This window comes from Calypte anna, chromosome 2, assembly GCF_003957555.1.
Source record: "Calypte anna isolate BGI_N300 chromosome 2, bCalAnn1_v1.p, whole genome shotgun sequence".
Classification (NCBI taxonomy): domain Eukaryota; kingdom Metazoa; phylum Chordata; class Aves; order Apodiformes; family Trochilidae; genus Calypte; species Calypte anna.
In genome coordinates, this window is record NC_044245.1 from 86,794,030 (window position 1) to 86,820,545 (window position 26,516).

At 40.6% G+C, this 26,516-nt stretch overlaps 1 protein-coding gene across 1 annotated transcript; it reads left to right on the top strand.

Annotated features, from left to right (window-relative positions):
* The first annotated feature begins 264 nt into the window (after positions 1-264).
* On the top strand, positions 265-26,516 carry LOC103526266 (sodium-dependent neutral amino acid transporter B(0)AT3). The gene is made up of 12 exons (XM_008491302.1): positions 265-421; positions 8,410-8,550; positions 9,691-9,828; positions 12,127-12,308; positions 12,715-12,825; positions 17,954-18,066; positions 18,341-18,469; positions 19,079-19,235; positions 21,278-21,482; positions 23,136-23,295; positions 25,065-25,227; positions 26,304-26,516. Exons 1-12 carry the CDS (start codon positions 265-267, stop codon positions 26,514-26,516), a joined length of 1,869 nt encoding a protein of 622 aa, XP_008489524.1.

Below are 26,516 nucleotides of genomic sequence, written 5' to 3' on the forward strand. Positions count from 1 at the left end.
TATTCCCAAGTTCTCTTACTATAGAAGGAACTGCAAAAACAGTCAAGAGTAGTAACCTTGTCTATATAATAATTATTCCTGGTTTTGTCTTTAAACTGCAGCTTTGGCAATGACATGTTCCTGTGCACCAGGTAAAAAGAAAGCTCCACCTCTCCTGCCAGAATCCTTCAGTCACCCAGCATAATATCTGTAGGAGGGAGAGGATTGGAAGTATCTTCTCATTTATAGGGAAAGGCGCTAAAGAGCCAAGAATACTGCATTAAAATGCCAAGACATTTATCAGTGCCACCTGAAATCCCTAAAGAAGATGTCAGACCCCAGTGGGACAATAAATTCCAGTACATTTTAAGCTGTATCGGATTCGCCGTCGGTCTGGGGAACGTGTGGCGATTTCCGTATTTGTGTCAGATACACGGAGGCGGTAAGATTGAAATGTCACTTTGCCAAAATGTTGAGCTACAATTCTAATATAAGTCTACTAGATTAGGATGGGAATGGGAGTTTTATATGTACATCTCTTTTTGTTGAACTAACTTGTTTGAACCATCTAATAGTCATAAAAGTTTGGCGCCAGCTAGATGAGCTTTTCCTCTACAAGATGCATTTTCATTTAGATTTCATTTTAAACTATGCACTTGCTTAGGAAGACCTGACTGATGCTAACTCTCATCAAAACCAATGTTAAAGTTCTTAAATTGCTGCTACAGTCCCAGTGGGAGAAGGAAACTGAACCTGCAGCTTGTTACCCTTCAGGAGAAGCGAGAAGTCCTGGGGAGCTCTGAGTGAACAGGTCCTCCAGACAAAGGGTCGCTGCACCTTCCCTTGGGAAGGTGAGCAAGATTTTCCCCTCACTCCTCTGGTGATCTTAGGAGCTACCTCATCATCTGGAACTGCCCCTACACAAAACTAAATTGCACTATTGAATGTCTGTGAAGCTGTTTAAAATGTCCAGGTAAAATCCCCATGGAACACAATTGCATTAGAAGCAGCCAATTTAGTAAATATAAATGGATCAGAAAAGACTACTTGATAACTCATCATTCACAGTATCTTTTGAGATCTGCCATGGCAAGCTGTCTAAAGCAAAGTGAGACAGCAAATTGTTTCAGCCCATTATTATTAATTATTCTTCAATTAACTGGAGAAACATAAATTCAAACCAGTCAAGTGACAGAAAAGAAGTATTAAATCCAAGCTCATACAACCAAAGTATCTGTATTACTTGATAAACTACATATATTGGAATCAACAAGGAAGCAAGAATGGATGCTGCCTTTAATAATAAGGAAAGTTTTAGAAAGAAGCAGACACTTTGGGACTTTGGTGAGTAGCTGAATGAATGAGATATAGCAGGGTGTATCAACAAAAAGAATGTTGGCATATCTAAGCAAAGCACTAGGAGGCAGATAAGAGAAATTGCTACTGATACTAAAATGACTTCTGAACTTCTGACTTCTTCAGAAAGTCAAACTTTCAAAATCAAGTTGAAAAATTAGACAAGATTCAAAAAAGCCTGAACAATTATTCAAGGTGTGGAAGTATGTACGGGATAAGGAACAACTTACAGATTTGATCCCTTTAGTTCATGAAATTGAAAATAAAAGAGTACATTTATCAAAGGCTATAAAAGAGGAAATAGAAATTATTTTGGTGGCAAGATGCTCTCTGATGTCAAACATGTAACAGCTAGAAGCTATGGTTACACAAATTCAAATAGCAGAGGACATAGTAAATTAGATTCCTCATAGAGGACTTTAGATTTTCCATTATTTATTTACCAGATATCAAACCCAGTGAAACTCTCTCAGAGGAGTGCCATAACTGGGTGGTTAGCAAGCCACAGGTGGAAGCACACTGTTTACATTTGCCCATGGGAATGGCTAGAAAAAGCCTTTAACTTCAGTAAATGACACGTGTTAATGAGAAATTAGAAACACCTTGAGAGAAACATCTCCATAGCAGATATGGCATGTGGCCTGCAAGGAAGGTGTTCTTCTGGAGCAGTTGCTGTAGGGCAGACAAATACCCTCAGGTGGCCTTTCTGTCATGGAGCAAGGGAACAAGCATTCAGTATTCACAGAAAATACAAAGAAACTAAAACAATGTAATGTGTCTGAAATATAATGAGCAACTAACACAAAGCTCTCTCTGAAAGGCTTGAAACTCACAGACAGGACCCTAGCAAGACAAGCTCCTCTGCACATCTCATTACAGGGTTGCTTCTGCACGAGGCTGCATGAACTTTTCGCCCCAGAGTTTTGTGCAAATCTCTATTGCAGATTAAGACGAAATATTCTTCCCCTCATGGCAAAAAGGTTTTCACAGCTTCCCAGGAAGCACCAATGGTCACTTCTCAGTGCTGAAGGCAGGGGATTAGCTGTGCCCAGATGTTTTACTGTCTCTTCAGAGCTTCAGAAGATCAGCTATGCTCTCTCTCTACTCAGGTTTGATCTTTCCCCTCCATCCATCTCCTCAGGGTACTTTGCATCCCTACCCTACAGACCATTACCACGCCAGGAGAATCATGAGTCTCAGAGCAAGAAGACCCATGGTGACTCCCTTAAGGACTGCACAATGCTCAGAAAGTCTTTTTGCTTGTCTATCCAGCTCCTGAGCACTGACATGTCCCACAGGAGCTGCTACGGACAAAGAAATGACAGGGTCTAGAGATCATACAGATAGGAAAATGCTGCCAGAACAAAGATTGAATCATCCCCTTGCTCTGTGAGTAATAGTTTTGCCAGTGAAAAATGGGCATGAAATATCTAGCAGACTCAGTAACAGCATATTGCATCACTACAAAGAGCAGCACAAGACAGTGGTGAATAAACATCAATGAATGGATGTGCCACTGGAATTTAATAAAGGGCTCTGAGAGCACAACAGTAGGATGGACTCTGTATTAAAGTTCTGTGGGATTTGTGAATAACTTATCTCAGAATGCTGGCATTGGAAGAGTCTGACTGAGTCATGAAGACCACCAAGAAGAACCATTCCGTTTACATCAATGTATTATGTAGCTGCACATTTTTTCTTCAAATTTAGGGCAGTGATGGGATTTGGGGTTGTATTTTTGAAAGCAAATAACTCAGATGCCAAAGCACAGTAGATTTTTCAGGGGTACTGGAGCATAAATCCTGCCTGTGTGCATGTGGAGATGTGAGCACAGGACAGAGCAGCAGCATCATGGTTAACCAGGAGCCCTGAGAGGTGCTGTGGCTCTGTGCCTGCAGCCACAGCCACAAGTGCAGCAAAACCAGGTATGGAAATGGCACAAAATTCCAAGGATTAACAGCTTCTGGGGTACAGACCAGAGTTCCACAGCTGGTACAGATGACATCCAAGTGTTCAAGAGTTAGGCAATGCACTGTTCCTCGTTTCTAGATCTTTTAGAAAACAGGGGATCAACATAAGTGCTTATATGTTTGCCTCACGTCAGCTGTTCTCATCGGACCTCTGGACCTTATTCATCGCACATTAGTGTTACTCAGTAACTCAGATCTAATGTAATATCAGTTTTGCTGACATTTATTTCCCACTGTTGTTACTGATTATTTGGATTTATTGCCTGAGTTAAGTTAGTTATTTACTTTTCATGACTAATGGATATGAAGGTTGTTTGCCACAGTAAGTGGTGACGAATGCAAAGGTTCCCAGGCAACTAGGCTTGAAAAGAAGGCTGCAAATGGACCAATATATAGTTTGTCACTTAAAACTGAGACTCAAAAAGGCTAGGTAGCTATATAAGTACACATACAGTGGTCTGAGTATACTTTAAAAAAACCGAAAAGCAAACCAACAACATAGTCCTAGCTGGAACTTGCTGTAGTAAAAGATACATACACGTGCACAGTGTCTGAGCCTACAGGATTGCTGAAAAATATCTTGAATATAAAATACACTTTCTTTCTAGGAAAATAAATGCACACAAACAGCAAAGTCCTGCTAAAAAGGGAAAACTGTTTACTTCTGGGGCAATGATTTACAGACTTTCATAACTTGCACCTACCTGACCTTTTGCTAGAATCTGAACCACAGCTCACTAGAAAATGCAGTTGCCCGGCTTACTGTGTCCTCAGAAGGAAAATAGAACCTGAAAAGAACAACAAGTAGGTCTGGAAGACACAGTTAAAAAACAAAAAACGAACAAACAAACAAGCAAACAAAAGTATGTTGGGGGAAGAGCAGAACACTTCACACTCTGATGGCAAAATTAATTATTTTACAACAAGTAACAAATTTGATTTTTCTGCACTCTTACCATGTCCTGCTCAAGGTCTCAGTGAAAAGCTATGTCATTCAGGGTTGATCTTCTCATAACTTGTATTTGGCTGCCCTTTTCAACTTGGGTTGGTGCAAACTTGCATGGTGGGTGCTGCTCACACGCATTCTTCAGTCATGAGTGTTTCACAGGAAAGATCAAGGTTATTTTATAAGGTTTCCTATAAGCATAACCCATCTTACCTTGAAACCGCTGCTGTTTCCTCCTTGGCTTTCTGTACACAGCTTCATTGCTTCCATTTACTTGGGAAACTCAACCCTGCAAAGTTTTAGAGTCTGTAAGACATGCAACATGGCCTGTAAGTCAAAATCAGTGCCACCATAAATATGATGAACAAATATGATGTTTATTACTATAAACTCATATTTTTCTTCTGTATTAACACAGTGCAGAAGACATAAAAAAGATAATGAAGTGCTGTTTGCCAGAAAGAGGGTGAATATGATTAAGTTGCTGCTTTTTTCCCTATCTGGTGTCTTGATATTATTAGTTGCTGTGTTAACCACTACAGTGCTTAGCTGGACTCCAGTGGAGAACTGGGAAAAGGTCTGATAATCCCTTTTTTACAGCTAATAGGTTTTTTTCTGTCTCTGAACAAGTAGTTACCATCTATTATGATTTCTTGTAGGTAAGGCATAAATCATAATAGGTATCTTGCCATTAAGTTCTCAGTTTTTAGGGAAAAAAGCACTCATCAACCTTTCTCCTACATGCCAACAGAAGCAGTGAGGTGGATCTCTGCAAGCTTTATGCATGGTACCATACTGAGATGTGGTTTCTGAATTTTTCAGACTCTATTGATGCGTTTCCTTTGGAATCACTTTCCAGGTCATTTCAGTCTCCATTACAATTATTTTTTGCCATTCCTAAATCCCTGATTAGAAGGCTATTGATTCATGTTCTGGCCTTTCAAATGGTAGTGTGTCTTTAGATCACAAGGCCTAGTGCTAGAGATTTCCTACTAGCAATTAGGTATTGGATACCTTTCCAGTATACTTTTTCTTCTATGGGTGGGGGATTTTATTGTGGAAAAGAGTAAGCTTCCAGTGCTTGGATAGCCTGCCTGTGCTTTTCCTGACTACTTACTTTTTGCCTAAAAAAATACTCTAAAACAAAGGAATGAATAACTGAAGACAGTTTTTCAATACAAACCATTTACTTGAATTAGGATTGAGAAAGATTAGCTCTATTAACTATTTCTTCTTAACCCATATATTTTCATAGCTCCAGATAGCAAACTTTTTATATTGTTCTGGAAAACCAGTATTTTCTATCCAAAACAGGCATAGTTTTTTGCCATGCTGCAAAGATGACTGGAGATACTACACACCAGCACTAAGTAAACCACTAAGTATCAGCAGAGTATCTAAACATGCTCTGCTCTCAGTGGTTCAACTAGCAAACAGAGAAGGGGAGAGAGATAACAGAGGGCAGTTTGCACTAATTATTACACAGTTATTTCCAGAGAGATATGATACAGGAGATAGGTTGCTCCTTTACAGAGTGCTTTGCTAGCAAGGGTTCAGCATCCTCAGGAGTGGATGCAGTGGAAGAGCTATTGCATGGGGCTGATGTGTGGCCAGGTAGCTGGGCCAACAAGTGGAGTTATCCACAGGGCTCTGCTCCTGTCACTTGTATGAATGTTTTTCTCTTTCTGAGGCACCAGGCTGTCAAGAGGGCTGGGCGGGCGCTCTCAGGTGTGCTGTGGAAGGGGATATGGCAGCAGGTTTGAAAGAGAGCACAGGATTGAACATAGTGAGAGGCTACTGAGTTGTTGCAGAAAAGACCTGCAAATTCCTTACAGGGAATTACTGGAATTCCTTACCTGCAAATTCCTAGAGGGGTGAGACACTGGCACAGGTTGCCCAGGGAAGCTGTGGATGCCCCCTCTCTGGAAGTGTTCAAGGCCAGGCTGGATGGGGCTTTGAGCAACCTGGTCTGGTGGGGGGTGTCCCTGCCCATGGCCCCTTCCAACCCCAGCCAGTCTGTGACTCTGTGATGATTCTAGGACATGGCAGCTCCAGCAGGCAGCTCCAGGTGAGATTTCATCAGATGGTAAAACATTTACAGATGAAGAAGCTATTGTGGTCCTTAACTCCCTCTGTAAGTATCTCTCCTGGGGAAGATTGGAGCCACTTGTATAGAGCCACTTTAAAGCTTCCTCCAAGCAACTCCACTACTGAGAAGGGGTAATGAGGATCCAAACTGAGGATATAAAATCCTGGGAATCAACTGTAAGACTCCTTTTTCAAATTAAGACTCCTTTTTCAAATCAAAACTCCTTTTTCAAATCTGTTTGTTAGCTGTTAAAAATGTTTTAAGAAATCAGATCATAAGGAGAGACATTTATTCCCACATTTGGTAAATTAAGAATAGTTTTTCACTGACGACAGCTTTGCTGACTTTTATTCTTATGTATTCTTGATAAAGGGCTAAACCATTAAACAACACACCTCCTCTGGATGTCGTATGTAATTACTGCAGCACCTAGCAATAGGTAGCAAAGTTATTGCAGTACCTAGCCCAAGTAAATAAATTTATCTGCCCAACCTTTCTAAATAATCAGTTATTGCAAAACACGTTTCATTCCAGGAAAAGACTGGGAATCCTCCACCTCCCTCAAAGGGCCAAAGATGCAACAGTGAGCTGAGATGCTCTGCTTCGAGCTCTCAAGTCGTGATGGTGACAGTGATAATGATGATGAGGCTTCTCTCACTGATAGCCTGGAAGGAGAGAAAGTCCCCAGAGCTGGAAGAGCAGTGAGGTAGACTCAGATATGTGATATGAAGGCAGAGGTGAAGTGGTATAGCAAGGCACAGAATTGTTGACAAAGAGATGAGGACGAGGACACTCAGACAGTGACATCATGTGTGTCATCAGTGGCAACTCTCAGCAAGACAAGAGGGCATGGTCTCAAGTTGTGCCAGGGGAGGTTTAGGTTGGATATTAGAAAGAATTTCTTTACTGAGAGGGTGATCAGACATTGGAATGGGCTGCCCAGGGAAGTAGTGGATTCTCCGTCCCTGGAGATATTTAAAAAGAGACTGGATGTGGCACTCAGTGCCATGGTCTGGTAACTGCAGCGGTAGTGGATCAAGGGTTGGACTTGATGATCTCTGAGGTCCCTTCCAACCCAGTCGATTCTATGATTCTATGATTCTATGAGTTGGAAGGAGGACTGGGAGAGAGCTGAGGCAGGACTTCTGTCTTTGTTTCCCCAGAGAAAACAGGCACTGTGGTCACAGGGTTTGCTGCTCATGGCAATAAACTTCAATCAGTAATTTAAGTGGACATTTACACAGGTACTTTAAACACATTGATGAAACTTCTCCTGGTCTCATGAAAATCAGTATCTGTGTAAAGGAAGGTGACCCAAAATTTTTTTCCTTTCTGAGGGAATGTGGGGGAGATGATGTTTCACACAGCATTCTGCAGGAACCAGTCAGGCTGCTGCCAGGATTGCCACCTCCCTGCAGGCACCCAGCAGCACCTGCTGCCACTGGCCCAGGGGAACTGCTGAGAGAAAACCAGAGAAAATGTAGAAGATACAAATCAGGAAGAAAAAAAAAAACTGGCTTCATTGCTCCCATGTCTCACAGAACAACTTCAGTCTTGCTTCAGTTTTTCAATAGCCAGAGGCTTGGGCAGAACCTCATGATGTAAAGTAACCTGGTCTTTTTGGGGTCTCCAGTGTGACACCCTCCTGTACCAGGCGAGGACGGAGAAGCACACTCCTGAGAGCTTTAGGAAGGGAAATGAGGCCCCTGCACTGACAAGGAAAGGGATGGTGTAAGTGAGAGACAAACCCTTGTGCTTTATGAGCAGGAGAAAAGATTCTTAAAAGAAAGGGAAACAGAGGAAATGGTGAGGTTGTTTATAATGGGCTCTAGCAGTGCCTAAGAAGCAGCATCCTGCAGCACGAAGCATCCCAGTCTTTTCTCCTACATCTTTGACAACAAAATCACCAGTATCATGTTCTACTTGGCAGGTATCCCCAGCAATGCTCCTTCTCTCAACACATCCCACAAGGACTTTGTTAGGGTCACAAAGCTGACAAATTCCAAAACAGTAATGTCAATAAGATGCAGATAACCACGTGGCTCAACTGCACTTAATTGTGCTTTCAGGTGCGTTCCTGATCCCATATCTGATCGCCCTTATCTTTGAAGGAATCCCACTGCTGCATCTTGAATTGGCTCTAGGACAGTATCTGAGGAAAGGCAGCATTGGTGCCTGGAGCACCATCTCTCCTTACCTTGGAGGAGTTGGTAAGTCTCATGGGCTCCCAGCTCCTAGAACCACAGCTGAGCTCCCATCCAGCACTCACTTCCTACAGACCTGTGCCTGATGCCCATCATCGCTCCCACCAGGTGCTACCCCAAGCACTTGGGAATCTTCAGTGCAAGCCTCATAACCTTGGCTGCAGGAGGCACGATGATCATGAGCTCTGCTAGCCACCACCACCCTATTTTGGGGATTACCCAAGAGCTGCCTCCCAATCCTCCCTCACAACACTCCCAGGAGCCAGTTTGCTCCTTCCAGGGAGAGACTGGAGGGGGGACTGAAAGATATGAAATTAGGAATGGGAGTTTCACACCTCCTAAAAATTCTAAAGCACCTGGGATAGTTTCCCTTTGGGAGAGAGACATGGGCACAGCCAGGCTACTGTAGATAATCGACATGACTGGGCACAAGGCACAGTCCACACAGCAGTGTGCATCAGAACAGTGTGCAGCCCTGAGTCAGAAATTAAAAAAAGAAGTATTTAATAGACACTGGAAAAACATCCCTGTTGGGGGGAGAGAAGAGGTGGGTAAGAGGAGCTATCTGAAGGGCCTGAGGGCACCCAGTAAGAAACATCAAGCAACCAGGTGGTACTTCCAGCTAAAATCACCTACAATTAGACATGTTCATCCTCCCTTTGTAGAAATGCAAGCACACGGAAACCCTGGTATTGCTATTCTTCCATCCTTACAGGAGGAGTCAAAATATTCACCAGTTTAGGGCATGTGTGCACGATTTAGGACAAAAGAGTGCCCTCATGCAGTGAAGCTTCTGTCTCTTTTCAAATTCCAATTCAATTCAATTTTTCAAAATCCAATTCAAATTCCAAATAAGTCTCTGCTATTCAAATCCCCATGTAGAGAACAAGGAGAAAAAACTAGAGCAAAGATTTCAACCTTAATCTTCTACACAAGTACCTTCCTTCTTGGCAGGGCTGGTGAGCTGGATAACAGTGCATCAGTGCCTGGCTCCTCAGAGCACAAATAACCACCTTTCATGGCAAAAATCTCTGGAAAGAAACAGAAAATCTTGAAAAATTAGGGAACACAAGCTTCTGAGAGCAAGCACTGTGACTGATAATTTTTGCCAAAGATTTTTAACTTGAGATCTTGTGCTTTCTGCAGGAGTTGGTACATGGATGGTGTCGGTTCTGGTGAGCTTGTACTACAACACGGTTTTAACCTGGGTAATGTGGTATTTGCTAAACTCCTTTCAAGAACCTCTTCCTTGGAGTGTTTGTCCTCTAAATGAAAACAGAACAGGTAACTACCACTTTGAGGGTCACTGCTAGCAAAAGGAGGATCACAAACATCAGTCTGGGGGCTGGCAAAGGGTAGAGGGAAATTTGGGGGGTTTTTTTGCTTGTGCTATGATACAAATACTAGTCTGAGAGTGTCCCCTGCTTTCTGACTACAGAGAAATAATCTGTTACTAAGACACACTTCTGTTATCATGAACTACATATCAAGACATGGGATTGTGAGTGTAATTAAGAAGCAGATTTATGACTACATCTTTCAGCAACCGATTGAAATGAGACTTTTGAGTTTTCCCTAGGTGGTGATGCATTGGTTATGACTCATAATAAGCTGTTAGAGAAACCTTTCAGCTCATTTGCCAGGATGTGCTGAGAAAGATCAGCCGAGTTGCCAGAGCAGAGAATTTCAGTCTCTACCTACAGACTGATGAAACTATCTGACAACTCTCTAGAGAAGCTAAACAAGAAGCCCCTGAAAAGAGAAGCCACACACTTGATTTGGCCCTGAGCTAAGCAGAAAACCTGGTTTGTTTTCTGTCAAAAAGCTACAAAAGTGATGATAACTACCTAAATTCATCATCCTTGCAGGAACAAGAATGGCCAGAAAGTCCATGACCCTTTTTTCTTGATTTCAAAATGGGAAATTAATAAGTGTTTAGAAAACACTAGAATTAACACCTCCTGCATATCAAGAGACTCCCTAAAAGAAAAGGAATTTATCAGGGCAAAAAGTGAACCAAATTCCATTCACCAAGATGAACTGGTCACCCAGGAGGAACACAGTGTGCTTCCCCACTGAAGCCACAGGTCAAGGAACTCAAAGGTTCCCCAAGCTCTGTTTAGTGGCCTCATTGCCTCACTGCCAATTCGTTTGGTTTTCAGAGTTTTGTTGTGAATGGTCTCTGTTTCAGAACTGATAGGTCACAAGAGAACTGGGCCATTTTGAGAGCTTGATTAAGCAGGATGACATTTCTCACAAAAGATTCAAAATGGAGGAAGGAGTTTTTTCTTGAACCTTCAGGATTATCTCCCTAAAATGTAACATCATGCCCAGCTGTAGAGTTTAAACAGGAGAATAAGGGAGGTTTACTGTAGCCACTCACCTCATTCAGCCACCTACAGCTTACTCTCAGTTACTGCAGCATCAGGATGTTGCTGAAATGCAGCACTCAGTCATTTTCCTCCCACAGACACGCTCTGTCCCTCTGCAGAGTCATGGCAGAATGACTGACTTAGCCTTCCCTGTAAGCAGAATGAGCAGTCCTTTCTTCAGCCCGGGTTATCAGCCTTCCATGGCAGGAGAGCAGCTTAACCTGCTCTGCCCAGTGCATCAGGGAATCTGAGCAGGAGCTGATAGCCAAAGCTGACAGAACTTGAAATGGGGGAAGGAGGGGAAAAAAAGTTATAGTAAACTTGAGCTGGGCGGCATGAAAATAATGCACCAGAAGAAAATTAACGTGCTCTCTGGGATGGAGAGACACATTAGGGTCCCACCAGGCAGGGAAAGGAGAAAGAGGTCCCTCAGCCTTGGTGTGTGCTGGACTCCTGGATGCGGGGATCACCATCAGTGCTGCCTCTGTTGGCTCCAGGCTGTGTAACTCTGGCTCCCAGAAATGCACAGGGGTTTCCAGCTAAAACCAAGCAGGTCAGTGGGTTTTCTGAAGATCCTCTGTAAACATCCTCTCTAGGCATTTAAGTGGAATGTAGACAAAGATGTGATGGCTTATGTTGTGTTCCCAATTTCCCCTTCTCTGGGCACAGAGCCTGGATGGGGAGTACCTACTATCCCAGGTACTGAGGGTCCTGTTCACAGAAATCCTGGAAACATGAATCAAAGAGGCTGATGCCTGGATCTTGCCTCAATACAGGGCCATGACACAGCCAGGAGATCCTGGGCTTAGATGTATCTTTGAGTGCCCAAACCTTGTTACAGCTCTACCAACTTGTAGACATGCAGCTAAGAAATTCCATAGTCTCCACTGCAATTAAGAGTTTAGATTTTACCTTACACCAAGTATGACACTTTTTCTATTCAGAATGTTATCACCTGTAGAAATGCTGGTGATGTTCTAGTGGAGGTCTCATGCAAGTCTTGCATCCTCAGCCTGCCATGAGAGTTTGTCTTGTTGCACATTACAGACAGTACAGAAAGGACAGCTCAGTCCATCTCTATATTTGATTTGGCAGCTCACAAGTGACCATTCTGTTAGCATTATAAATCCTTGCTTCCTAACTATATGGTGAATGGAAAAATACTACCTATTTTCAAGTTTATACTTATGCTTGCCATATTTTTTTCCAGGGCTCAACGAAGAATGTTCCAAAAGTACTTCAGTAAATTATTTTTGGTACAGGAAAACTTTGAACATAACACCTGACATCACTGAGAGTGGCACATTACAGTGGTGGCTCGTTTTGTGTTTAGCAGCTTGCTGGGTAATCATCTACCTCTGCACCATCCGAGGAATTGAAACCACAGGAAAGGTATGGAAAGGATAGAGAAGTGCATTATCCCACAGTTTGGATTTTGCTCTCCAGATATCAAGTTTCCCCACCATGGAAAGCCTTCCCCATTTGCCAGACTAGCACCATGGAAGTGTGGTCCTTTGCCCAACAAGGCAGTAACAGTGGTACAACTGCCTCAAAGTGACATTTCTCTCCCTTTTCCCTTGGCAACACTTCTGCCCTACCAGTCTCCTCTTGCACAGTTTTGAAGAGGAATTTTGTCACAAGTGTGGTCTGCAAAAGAACATTCTGCCTCTTTTAAAGGTGGCAATGTTCACCTGTAGCTGTCTTATCTATTCTTAATCAGGACTGTATGTTTCAACAACTTAAATAGGATTTATCAATGTTATTGTCAGTAATCCTACGTCTTACTTTCTTACTGTAGGCAATTTATGTAACAGCACTATTCCCTTACCTGGTCCTAACAATATTCCTTATTCATGGACTCACTCTACCAGGAGCTACTGAAGGTCTGGCTTACCTCTTCACCCCTAATGTAAGTATTGCTGTTGGAGGCAGAAATATTATTTTTTTCTTTTTCTCCCTCTTGGATTCCACATTTCATTTTCCAGCAACTCCTGATCTACCCAAGAGCTCAGCTAAGTTCTTTTTTCTGAAATTAAGTGATTTACTATTTTGACACACATCAGTAATAGTTCATTTAAACATATGAGAAAATATTGGCAAATTGGGTATGTTATGGGTCCCCCAGCCTTGAATGTGTAAATGAAACTGATGCACTTAACAAACAGCATCATCTCTTCTACACATGATAAAGATGAGATTTCCCTGCCAATGCTACAGAATGTACACAACTTTAAGCTTTTCAGACTTCACAAGGAAATGACTGAGGAATTACACTGCGAAGTGCTGTGGTTTTTTTCTAGGGTAAAAGTAATTTTCTCCTACTCCTGTTTCTCCATACAAGTTTTTCCTCCCATGTAGCTGTCCCAAAAAGACAGAACTGCTGGTGAATAAATCTCTATTTTTACTCTTCTCAAGGGGACAAGAGCTGCAGATCCCTCAGTTTCAGAAGGATTTCTTTATACTATCTTTAGTGGCCTTCCCAAATGCAAAGTCAAATTGTCCCATCAAGTGGTTGCTGTCAACTGTAGGCTCCTCACAACTCTGCCTTAATGCTAAAAGGCTCCACAAAGTGGTGAGGGTAGAGGAGGAAAAGCATCACCCAAGAAGTCCAGAGACACATTACATGCCAACCTGGAAAGGGACAACAGCAAAATCAAGCTCAGAAGATGAGACTTCTCTTTTAATCTGTCCCCTTGCAAGCCTAATGGCATGGGCATCCAACTGAATGCCATCAGAATGCAAAAAGGACAACCTTGGTATTTACCTGCATTTTTTTCAGGTCACAGAAATATAAATGCTTGGTACAATGTCTTAATGAAGAGAGCAGATGAGACAACACACCCAGAATATGGCTTGGTCTGTTGTCACTTGGTCTCAGCCTGGCTGTCGAGTTTCTCTGGAAGAGCTCAGGCATCTTTAGGACTTAAGATCATTGTACAGTGATTTTAATACAAAACCTAGACTCATGTGTATTCATAGAATCATCACGGTTGGAAAGGACCTCAAGAGCATCGAGTCCAACCATAAGTCCTACACCACCTTAACCACTAAATCATCTCCTGAAGCACCACATCTACCTGTTTTTTGAATACCTCCAGGGATGGTGACTCCACCACCTCCCTGGGCATTCACAAAGCCTGGAGGCATTGCAGTGCTGAGGGAAAGCAGACCACCAATAAAGAAGAGCTGGATGGTTTTATAGACTGATGCAAGAAGAATGAAAATCCATCTGCAATCAACCTGCAGTTAATGACTGGCTGTTTCAAGGAAGCAGAGATCCTGGGGAAATCCTGGAAGTCACCTGAAGATGGTTTTGTTGATGAAATTAGATTGTTATCTACAAACATGGAAAAGCTGATGCAACAGCCTGGTAAGTCACATTTGCTAGGTGTTTGTATTGCATAGGAATTATAGTGTTAAGACAGAGAGATGGCTTTGTTAAACTAACACAGCAGCTGCTTTGGAGGATTTTCATACTTCAAGGACTTCAAACAGGCAGCAAGCATAACACTGCAACATTTCCTTTCTTACTTCTTCTCCTTAGCCCACAGCTGCAGTACCACTATTGCCTTTTCTGTTAGCCTGTAGAAAGAGGAACTACTCCCACCATTGCCATTTACTTCACTGCCAGTAAATACATGGTTTTTTTCTTATTACACTTCTACACAGGGGATGTCCCAAAGTGAGTTGTGCAGGGGACTGGTCGTTTGGGGAGGGGTGGCAAAAGTTTACCTGGTCCACCCAGACCACATTAGCTTACAAAAATGTAAAGCATATTTCTAAAGTGTGTGCTGTTTTTCTCTTCTTTTCCTGTCCTTTTGCAGAAAGCTTATAAAGTTTTAAGCAGAATAAAGTTAGTTCACCTACTGCCTGTTTTGGCTTGCTTTTTAAAACAATAAACTAAATAAGTAGATAAAATCAACCTTGACTTTCTTCATTCATTGGCAGCAATCTTTTCCAACTGTTTTCCAACTTTTCAGTGCAGCAGAAATTGTAGTTTCTTGTAATTGCTGTCACATTCACATTCACTCTCTGGTAGCCTTTATACATCACTGATGTTTCTGAAAATCTGCAGAAGACAGTAATACCTACTGCTAAAAGTCACATCTTGCCCAGTTTCAACACCATAATTACCCAACAGAACTTAGTTTGCTGTTTTGGGGGGGGGGGGTTGCTTTTTTCTTTTTTTCCCCCCAAGCTACCTTTAAGTTTATTCACTTTCCAAGTTTGTATTTTAGTTCTCAATAATAAATACCACAAGTGGTAAATGAATGTATATGGGTTTTAAATATGGCAGGCTGAGGTTTTATTTTCAAACAAAAACACATAGTTGGCTTTTTGCCATCTGACACACTTTCATACCTTGCATTCCAGAACCACTAACACTTCTTTTCATTGGCTTTCAGACATGGAGAAGGCTGATGATTTACTCAGACTCTCTAAATCCATGGCCACCTGGAAAGTGAAGCTTCCAGGAGAACAAAAAGGATCCTGAAGATGCTCACAGGCACTTGAGTGGAAAGCAGAAGCTGTACAAAGAGAAGCAACACAGAAGCTGGAACAGACACTTTTGAGAAGGTTCCTGGGAGGAAAAAAAATTCAGCATCAGCAGAAAAAGGATCTCATCAAGCATCAGCAATGGTGCCTACAAAGTTCAGCTATTGTGGGCATCTGTATCAGCTCAGAAGCAGAAATGCCTCCTTCTCCAGACTCTTTCACATCTGCAAGAGCTTCAGAGACTAAATATTTGGCAGTTCTCTGGCAATGAACAATTCCAGGAGCTCAGTTGGGCAACTGATGCTCACTTAGAGCTCTGTAGCTATTTAACAAGCAGTGAGATTGGTCAAGAAAAAGGCATCACAGGCACCAGAGATCCTCTGTCACAGAGGCAATTTGTAATGTTTTCCTCTACTTTGCAGTATAGTTTTACAGCTGATATAGTACAGTGGATGGACACTGACAACTCCTTGCAAGGTACCTGGTCTGTCCATATTGTTTCTGATATTAAGGGGAACAAAAGCATTACCTTAATTAAATGCTGCCTAAATGCAGCATTACTTGTTGGCCACTCACTTATGAGAAAAGCAAGAACTGTTTTTGCACCAAAATTACACATCACAGGCATCCCAGTATTTTTAAATTCTGCTTTAAGGAAATTTCTGTCTGTATTGCATGTGTTCAAGTATCCAAATATGTTACTGTCCAGGGAGGTAATTATGCTTCCTTTCCTCATTACTCCCATGGTCATTCATTAACATTGTAGTTGTGTTCATCTATTTCTAGCTTCAGCATATTTTTTTCTTCTCAAGACATGCTTATGAACTCTGTATTGCACATTAACAAAAATATTATAAAATAACAGATCCATAATTATTTGCTTAAGACCAGATAATGGCACTGCCATGGCATGCTTGGCTGTCTGCTGTTTCTCCACATTTTGGGACTGATTAATATCTTTTAGAATCAATAAATGCATTGTACCTAGCACCAAACTAAACTATCTTCAGACTCATTTGCCAAAGTCCCCAGTCAGAAAGCCAGGGTTTTGACAGTCGCATCTATCAGCACTGACAATTGCCCTGGCAGCACTTAAACTGTGAAGGCAACAGAGCAATGAGAATGCTGAGCTTCTGCACTGCAATACTCATCTAGTTCTGCACCCACACAAGGTCTGGCTGGCATTGATCATAACCAAACCCTCCAAAGTAATCTTCTGGAAAGGTTTGCTTAAGCTTTGCTGTGCTGTATCCTACAGAACACCACACCACTTCTGCTGTGGTCAAAGCACTGGCATGGGTGTGCAGAAAGCACCTGCAGTACCAGCATTTACTGCATCCACCCACACTGAGATGAACCCATTATTCTCACTCCTCAAGCTCAGACCAGCTTCAGAGAAGACCCAAATGCCCAATATTATTAAAGGGTCTTTTGGCATTCTGACCTCTCGTTGCTACAAATACTCCTCATAGGATCATTTCTAAAAAAGCTTCCCAGTCATACAACAGCATCAATAGCACAGGCACACAGACACAAGGTGTGCATGACTACATGTGCATGACTGCATGACTACAATCCAGGTCAGACTCGAACTGATGTAAAACAAAGCAAAATCCTCATAGTCCTTACATTACAGTCCTTATATTACTTTTCAGCCAGCTTTTTTTTTTTTTTAATTCACTCAGTAAATCCTGGTTTCTATTCCCCATATTGCATAACAGATCAGAAAGTAACTCAGCTGGTAGGGTATGAATATAACATACCTCTTAGCTTCTGCAGGAAACCAATTTTATCAACCCCATTTACATTTTGCACATTAACCTTATGTTTAATCTTTTTTTTTTTTTTTTGACTGATTTTAACAGTAAGATTCTTAATACAACTATTTTAAATTGTATTCCTTTCTCTGTAATCCAACAATAATTGACTTTTAAATTTAGCTTCTTCTATCATGTCTCCCTTTCAAATATCACTCTGTGAATTTCCCCTTTTTCCTTATTTTTCTTATGCTTCTCTTTTATTGCTGTTTTCACAGTACTTTCAATATAAGGCGCTCTTTTTAATCAATATCCTCTTGTTGCCAGCTTGGTCTTTCAGTCTTTTAAGTGAATTTGGAAAGCTTTGTGTTTTAAAACAATGAAGGCTTAGTATTTTTTTCATATAGTTTTAGGAAGAGGATATTTTAAAGCTGTAAAGTATTTGGTATGTGGATTAAACAAAGAAATAAACTAAGGAAAAATGTAATGTACTGTCCCTACCGTGTGCATAATGCCTCTCATTTAGAAACACATTTTTATCATCAGAAAGAAGAAACATACAATGAAGTAGATTTTATAATTACTACATGCATTTAAACAGATGAAATTACGTTTTCAGATACACCTGCTTTACTGACATGTTTTGAACTAATTTCCATTTTCATTGTTTTTAGATGGCAACAGAGCTCACAATTTCAGAACTGAAATAAGAGATGACCTGTGAGAACTAGAAGAGAAATTTAAATTTAAGACTAATACATGCATTTATTCCAACTGTTTCAGCTGAACACTTTGAAAAATCCCCGTGTGTGGCTTGATGCTGCTACTCAGATATTCTTCTCTCTCTCTTTGGCTTTTGGAGGTCTTATTGCATTCGCAAGCTACAATCCACCAAAGTAAGTAAGACTCCAAGCTTTATAAAATGCCACTCTTTTTTGTTGCATTTTGTGCAATTTTCTAAAATTTTCAAAACTCAAAGGAAATTTATAAAGGATTTTAATTTTTCTAAAGGATCTCAACATCTGCTGTCTTTTTAAAAGGCCAAATAGATTTTCTAACATGAAGGGGAAGAAATAATTTTTTTTTTTTTAATTAAATATTTGCAGATCTAACTGAACCACAGATAAAATATTGCCATTTTTAGTCATGTCATTCACCTGCTATTTCTAGAAACGACTGTGAAAAGGATGCTGTGACAGTAGCACTAGTGAACAGTATGACATCCCTGTACGCTTCCATCCCAGTCTTTTCTGTTTTGGGGTTTAAAGCAACCACAGCATACTGGGACTGCTTGGACAGGTGAGAAACTGGGCTTTCCAAGTGTTATTCTCTGGTTCCAATACCTAAGTAGATACTACATTACTTGAAAAACATGCATTTAGGGATTTTCTTTTCACTAAAAAGGAAATGCATCTTTATAGAAAAGTCTAATATAAAACCAGAAAGTATTTGGGCACTGAGACAAGAATGATCAGGGGCAACATTTGTAAGAAGTAAAACAAGTTATATAACAATTCAGTGCAAGTAATGCATTGAGGATCACCTCTTGATCTCAGACTAGCAGTAGAATTATTTAAAAAAAGAACACTTTTTCTATTCCACCAGATTCACTGAGTTATTAAACACACGTGGTCGAAATTGCCTGGAGAGCTAATAAAAATACGTTAGAGATTGTCCCTGCCTAAAGTATTCAAAATTTCCATCTGAGAGAGAAGACATGAAATAGCCTGAATATTTTCTCCTCAGTATTTCATATCTAAGTCCTCATTTCATATTCTCCTTTATGTTTTAAGCACCAACGGAGAAAGCAAAGACCACTTTCTCTTAACATCTGAGTATATGGCACAGTATTCTCACACACATCATCTGCAAACATTTGAACAAACTGTGTGTTGGCTTCTCTGGCAGGAATATTATCAGTATCATCAATGAATTTGATCTTCCAGAAGAAAGCATCATGCGACAGAACTACACACTCTGGATTGATTTCCTAAATTCATCTTATCCAGAAAAAATTGCTGGACTCAAACTGAAAAGCTGTGACCTTCAAGAATTTCTTGATCAGGTACCATAATTGCCTTCAACAAAGTAATCCTTGAAAGAAAAAATGTAGAAGGTCTGGTATATTCTTTTTTCTTTTAAGTACTTGTACTTTACTTGTAACTGATGACAGAATTTTAGGGGTGGAAGGATCCTCTGGAGAACATCTAGTCCAACTTCCCTGCCAGAGCAGGTTCACCTAGGGTAGGTTGCACAGGATGGAGTCCTGGCAATTTGAGTGTCTCCAGAGACAGAAACTCCATCACCTCTCTGGGCAGCCTGTCCCAGTGCTCTGTTACTCTTACAGTAAAGAAGTTCCTCCTTATGTTTAGGTTGAACATCCTGTGTTTCAGTTTGTGACCACTGCTCCTTGTCCTGTCACTGGACACCACTAAAAAGAATCTCCTCCCATTCTCCTGACACCCAACCTTTAGATATTTGTAATGATGAGATGAGACACCCCCCTCAGTCTCCTCAAAGCTGAACATACCCAGCTCCCTCAGCCTTTCCTCATATGGTAGATGCTCCAGTTCCCTAATTGTCTTAGTGAATCTGCACCAGACTCTCTCCAGTAGCTCCTAGTCCTCCATAAAATGGGGAGCCCAGAATTGGATGCAGTATTCCAGATGAGTCCTCATCGGGGTAGAGTTGGGGGGAGGAGAATCTCCCTTGACCTGTTTGCCATGGTCTCCCTGATGCACCCCTGGATGCCAGTGGCCTTCCTGGACACAAGGGCACATGGTCCCCCCAAATCTACCCTGATTATACATATTCAATATACATATACATACATATCAGTACAAAATGTATACATATTCAAGAATATAGAAAAAGGATGCTTAATGGGAGTTCCCTAAACCCATATTTAGGAAAATATTTATTAAAAAAAATAATCATTGACATGTTCACTGTTTGCCTTCGGATACGTATATGACCACCAGAAAGTTATCACTGTCTTCTCTTTTATCTTCCTTTCCCCATCTTTCTAATCCCTCTTGTCCACTCCTATTTTTCCTCCTCTCTACATAGGATCTCACCAATATTTTAATTTTTTATCCCCTCAACTCACCTCAGCCCTGTGGAAATTCATCATGATCTTCACCCTTTCCTTCTTTTTAATCCACCTAAAAGATTTCCCCTATAGCTAAACAAAGATGTTTCTTCTGTTGCCCTCACCCAGCTCATTCCACTGGCTCCAGTGATCCCACCAAGTCCTGTAGCTCATATTTACTTCTCACCCATTTGTACTCCCTCGTTACAAGTCCTTACCAGCTAGTGAGAAAAGAATAGGGCCATAGTTGGAGGAAAGAATAAGACAGGAAGGATCTTGGAAGATACCCAAACCTTAGGACAAATGTGTGGACATGCAGGGAATGCTAATGCAGGACAGCCTGCATCACAACTATGGTGAAACAGGATATTGTACTCACCTGATGGAGAAGTCATAATTCCAATTTGTCTAGCTTCTTCTGATGGCACTTGTTTCTGACTTATAGTTTGATGTATTTCACTTACAACCTAGGGCAACATTAGCAGTTTGCAATGCTTAGATTTAACTATCCTTGTCCTTGGAAGACTGAATTAAAAAGAAATCTGGCTGACATCAGGTTTTTCCCTATTAGCCTTTTCTGCCCTGGTAATTTTGGGGTTTTTTTTGTTATCAGCAGTTCACCAGCTCTCTTGCTGCTACGTGGCAATCAAATCCTTATTTACACCTTTTTATTTCCAACAGCTATTACATCAGATTATTTTTTTTTAAACCCAGCATTTTTAAGATGGAATTAACAAAAAAATTGCTATTTCAATTGCTATTTTCATCTCTCAGATCTGCAGGCTAAAATTCTGCTCCATGATTGTCTACACATCTCTGATAGACCAATTAAAATTAAAATCCCCACGAACACTCCCCACTCCCCATTTTCACAACTGCTGGCTGCCACAGAGCCCCATAGGATGAGCAGCATCCTTGACTCCAGAGAAGGACATAAGTGCTATAATTCTGTATATGTGATAAATTACTTTTATGCCATTATAATGGGTATTTTTATCTCTCTGTGTATTCTGCAGAGTGTATCAGGAACTGGCTTGGCTTTCATCATTTTCACTCAAGCCATCACCCTAATGCCAGGCTCCCAGGCCTGGGCCATCCTGTTTTTCATAATGTTGTTCTGCTTGGGCCTTTCTTCTATGTTTGGAAACATTGAGGGAGTCTTCACTCCTCTTATAGAGCTGCGGATTATATCTAAATCAATGCCCAAAGAGCTATTATCTGGTAAGGTATTTGCTTTCTTTTGCTTTGTTCAAAGAAGGTGGTTTCTTTATAGATGTCCCAACTACCAACTGCTTAATAAATATTGCAGAGGGTTTAAGAATTTGTAGGATTAACTCAGCTACCTACCAGTGTTAGTAAGGGCAGTGGATTGTGTTTGCAGAAGCTAAGCAGGTGGGTGAGGGAGCAGGTAGGTAAAGCAGCAGTTATGGCAGATGCTGTCAGATGATAGTATTATATATTGTCCTTGCCAGTTTTTTCCTTAGCTTGCAAGAGCTTTTTCAGTCTGAGAAAGCTTGTTAAATTGCTGTGCCTGGGGTTAAGTTCACTCTGAGCTGTTTCAAACTTGTTAGAGCCTTGTCTTCATTTAAAAGCCTTTGACACCTAGACAGGTCACCTCAAGGCAAATAGTGACACCAGCTGGTCTGCCATAATCACCTGGCCATGAAATAACCACATTGGCACAACTGTAAAATAGGTCACTCACCCCCATTTCATTCAGATTTGTGCTGCTACAGATTATTTCACATTTACTTTGATCACTCCAGAATCTGAAAATTACCACTTGGCAATGGAAGAATGAGTGAGTGTGATCCTGTTCTTTCACCAAAACCACAATCTTTTCAACCAGAGACAGTTACTGAACCCAGACTGCTTCTCTAAAACCAGACTTGGTGAGAGTCTGAAAGATCTTATTGTAAAACTGGTCTAGAAAAAATGGTCTGGAAAAAAAATCTGGCAGTTTGAAGCAATGGATTAACTTCTGCATTGTGGCCTTTTAAATTCTTACAGGGAACATTACTGTTGCCTTTCTAGAATCTTTCTGTGACACCTAAATCATGTCACTCTCATTTTACAACTTTTTATGTAGAAACAAATTTATTTTCATTTTGATAAGGTACCTATAGAATTCTGAAATTGATTTTCCAATTGTGAGCTTTTTTGGGGGGAGGAAGAGGGAAAGTCTGGAGCCAGTTTTACACAGCATTGAACCAAAGGCCATTTCAGAGTCAGAAGCAATTAGTAACAGTGGAAGGACACAGAAACTGATTTGCAGCCCATGTATGCATCCAGCAACACTTGCCCTCCTTCTTACTTTTTCTCTCAGTTACCTAAAATCTTGCCTGTACAGAGATGTGATTGAAACCTAAACCATAAGGGACATACACATTGGTAGCTCTGGACCTGCTGAGGAAATGGGGAACAGAAATCCAGGGAGCCTTTACACTTCTCAGGTGCCAGCTGCTTGTGCCTTGAACTTGTGACTGCAGGGAAGCGAGTTCACTTGAAACTCACTACACATCAGTCAAAAATTAACATAGGGCAATAGCATAGCACACTCCAGGCTGTCTGCCAGAAGTACTAATATCAGAAGGATGCTCTGAGTCACACAAATGCATTCCTCCTGCAACAGAGTGGTGTCTCTTGGCCAACACACAGGGGAAAACAGAGTTTGGGAATATTAGCTCCCCTGATTTAAAAAACAGCTTGTTTCAGCTTTGTAGAGAGAGAGACAATAATAATACTAGAACTAGAGAAAAAATATTTTAGAACAAAAATAGATTTATCAATATACTTATATATACTTATATCCATATATTTATACTTTCCTGCAGTTCAGTACTCTAGTAACAAAGATACCTTTTTTTCCTTCAGGTATAATATGTCTAATTAGCTTCTTCGTTGCTCTGTGTTTTACACTGGATTCGGGGAGTTACTGGATTGACATTTTTGACAGCTTTGCAACCTCATTTCCTCTCCTCTTCATTGCTTTCTTTGAAGTAGTTGGGGTAGTGTATGTCTATAAAATTAAAAGGTACGTTAGCAAGACACAGATTTTTTTTCTCCTAAAAGCAAAATGCATTTTCCTCTCAGTCCATGTATGTAACATACAGGTCTGCAATATTAACTTATTTCTGTAGCATTTACTAGTTCTGTGAATGTAATTACCATTCTTTGCTTCAAGTGTCCTATGTCAGTAACACAGAAAGCATAATCTCTGTGTAGAACTTACAGAAGGAAGAGGGCATACTAAGTTTAAATCTAGAAATTCAGTAACTTTTGTCATTCTTTGGCCAAGAGGAGTGACACCATCTTTCAAATATTCTTCTGTTACTACCTGTTTGTTTTGTACACTCTCGTATTTTTTGTTCATCATTAATTTTTCCCCTCAAACTTCGTAGTGATCAACTCCTCCATGTCAAAAAGCCCAGCCTGCACGCTGAGAATCTCTGCGCTCACAGACACTAATTAAATTCACTCCTTAGCTTAAGAGCTTTCCTGCATCCTTTGTAATGATAAACATCAGAAACTTTATCTCACTTTGATTTAGAATAAAACTGTCTTCCTGCTCAGTGCTCTTGAAGTCTGGAAATTTCCTCCATTCCCAGTATAAATTAATCTTTTCCTCTCTGTAATTTACTCAGTTACATGTTGGCACTTCACCTGACTAATTCTTACTTTGGCACTGGGATTAGGAAAGCCCTGATTTTTTCTGGATCAGTTTGTATACTATACAGGTAATGAACTCATGTTTGGCCAGTGATGTTTAAATATCATTCCACTCTAAGTCTTAGAACAGGCTATGATTTTAAAAATAAGAAAACGAAAAAATAAATATTCCTAAATCATAGCTAAAATCCCTGCATTATTTTTTTTAGATCTGTTAAGATCCATGGGTAAGCATTACTCATGTGAAATGGGGAGAACTCCCAGGCTGTATCATCATAAACAATTTCACACATGTCCTTGCTGCCCACACCACTAGAGTCAGTGTTCCACGATGCAGAAATAGCAGCAAAATGTGGCTTCACATGCTTCACCAGACTCTGGATTCCACAGCACCTGTATTTTCTTTGTTGTGTTAGCATGTATATGTTTTTTACCTACGTAATATGAACATAGTCACAGAATTTTTTTCTAGTTTTTAAGAAACTCTTCAGTTAAATTAACAGAATTGAAGATGAAGCTTGTGTTTGAACACATGTACACAAAAATCATAATTCCCATTCCAGATCACAAAACCCTTTCCAACTTGATACAGGTTTTCATATAACTACCAAGCCCAGAACCACGTATTTACTGCCCATTTGATGTACAAAACTGTAAGATGTGTGTGTAAAAGATCAGTTCCATGTACAATTGACTGCCACCATTGACTGCAGAAGAATCTGGCTCAGGTGGCAGCACTTTTGTTTCTGACGTGATCTAATTCACTTGGTGCTGGGTAATTCCAACTTCTTCCTAGGAAGCTACGTTTGTTCCCCTGGCAATTTTGTCTTTTTAATGTTTCAATAGTTCTCTAAAACTGCTATATTATTTTCATCACTTATTTGTGCTTAGAAATCTTAGACAAGGTGCTCATGTAATGTAAACTGACAATATAAACTGATCATCTCTGGTAGAGAACAATGAAAACCTACTTTATTGACTTAAATAAAGTCTATAGTGAATTATTAAAGAAGGGTATGGAATAGAAAAGACAGGGAGCTGTACCACATGTTTAAATCTTACAGAAAAATAAGAAAGAGTTAAAGTGTTACCACTTAGATCTGACATCATGATAAACATGCCTCCTCTTAAAAGGTTCAGTAAAGATGTGGAATGGATGACTGGACGAAAACTCAATCTCTACTGGCAGATCACATGGAGGTTTGTCAGCCCTCTGCTCCTGCTAGTTGTCTTCACAGCCTTTGTTGCTCTTCAGATACAGAAGCCAACAACCTATGCAGCCTGGAACCCCAAATATGTAGGTTTCCAACTATTTTCAAAACTTCTAATAAAACCAAGAGCGTTACATTTTTCTCCCTTACCAGCTCCTTTAAAGTCATTGCTATTTACTGTTTAATTATGTAATGCTTATCTGTGTAATGCAGCCTGAAGTGATGCAACACCCAGAGTGAGAAGGCTCCAGTACACATAGAGGTTACACACACTAAAATGTTTCTCTTTTAACAGAGCCTCTTCTTGTAATCCATGCTCTGTATTTCTTACAGATGTGTGTAATGCAGAGAGAACTGCTCAAGTGAAATGCCTCACAGATAATCCGTAACTACAGAGATTCATAGGTGGCAAAACTGCTCAAGCAAAGCTTTCAAGCTCAGTGGCAGATGCCAGGGATGAAAACGTTTCTACCAGTATCACTGGGCTCTGATGAATGTACAAATACATACTTTTCACAGGCAGACAGGGAGGGAGGCACCACACCATGAAGAGTGTTGGTTAATTCATCTCCAAAGATGTTGATGCTGAGAACATTTGATCTGCATGTCATGGTCTTGATGCCAGTTGCAGTTTCTTAAATCCCTCCACCCTGTGTAGGGGTTTGAAGATTGATTAGTCTTAAACTGCATAAGCAGCATTGTCTCCTTGAAAGGCCATTAATAACTTATCATCCCAAAATAAATACCCTTGAAATCCCTCATATAAATCTTCCCTACTTGGAGAAGAGCATGCTCAATAATTGCTGAAACCAGGTAAGCTTTGAGAACTAACAAGAATAATCAGAGCTTAATCAAGAAAGGCTAAAAGTCTGATAATTTTGGGGCACTCTCTGCATCCCTAGGAATGTGTCACACTTGTAAATCTTAAATTGTAAAACATTAATGGCCATATTTAGACCCACAAGAAGGGTATAAAGAAGACATAACTACTGAATACTATTGTAGAGCAAGAGTAAAACTTTTGCTATCTTTACTATAACAGCATAAGAACATGCAAATAGATTTCATAGCAAAATGTGAATATCCCTACCAATTATTTCTTTTGCTTGCTTTTTTATCTCTTTGCTTTTGCTTTATCTCTCTGCTTTTTTATCTTTTATAGGAGGGCTTCCCTATGAAAGAGGAGAAAGTTTATCCACCTTGGGTATTGGCCATCTGTGTGCTGCTAGCTGTCCTTCCTTCTGTGTTCATACCTCTGGTAGCACTCTTCCATCTGATCAAACGGATGTGCAGAAGCAAGGACCCAAGCTTTGCATCACCACAAGTGTTTTTATGTCAGGGGGATAACAGCAACTTTTCTCATCCAAAAGAATAA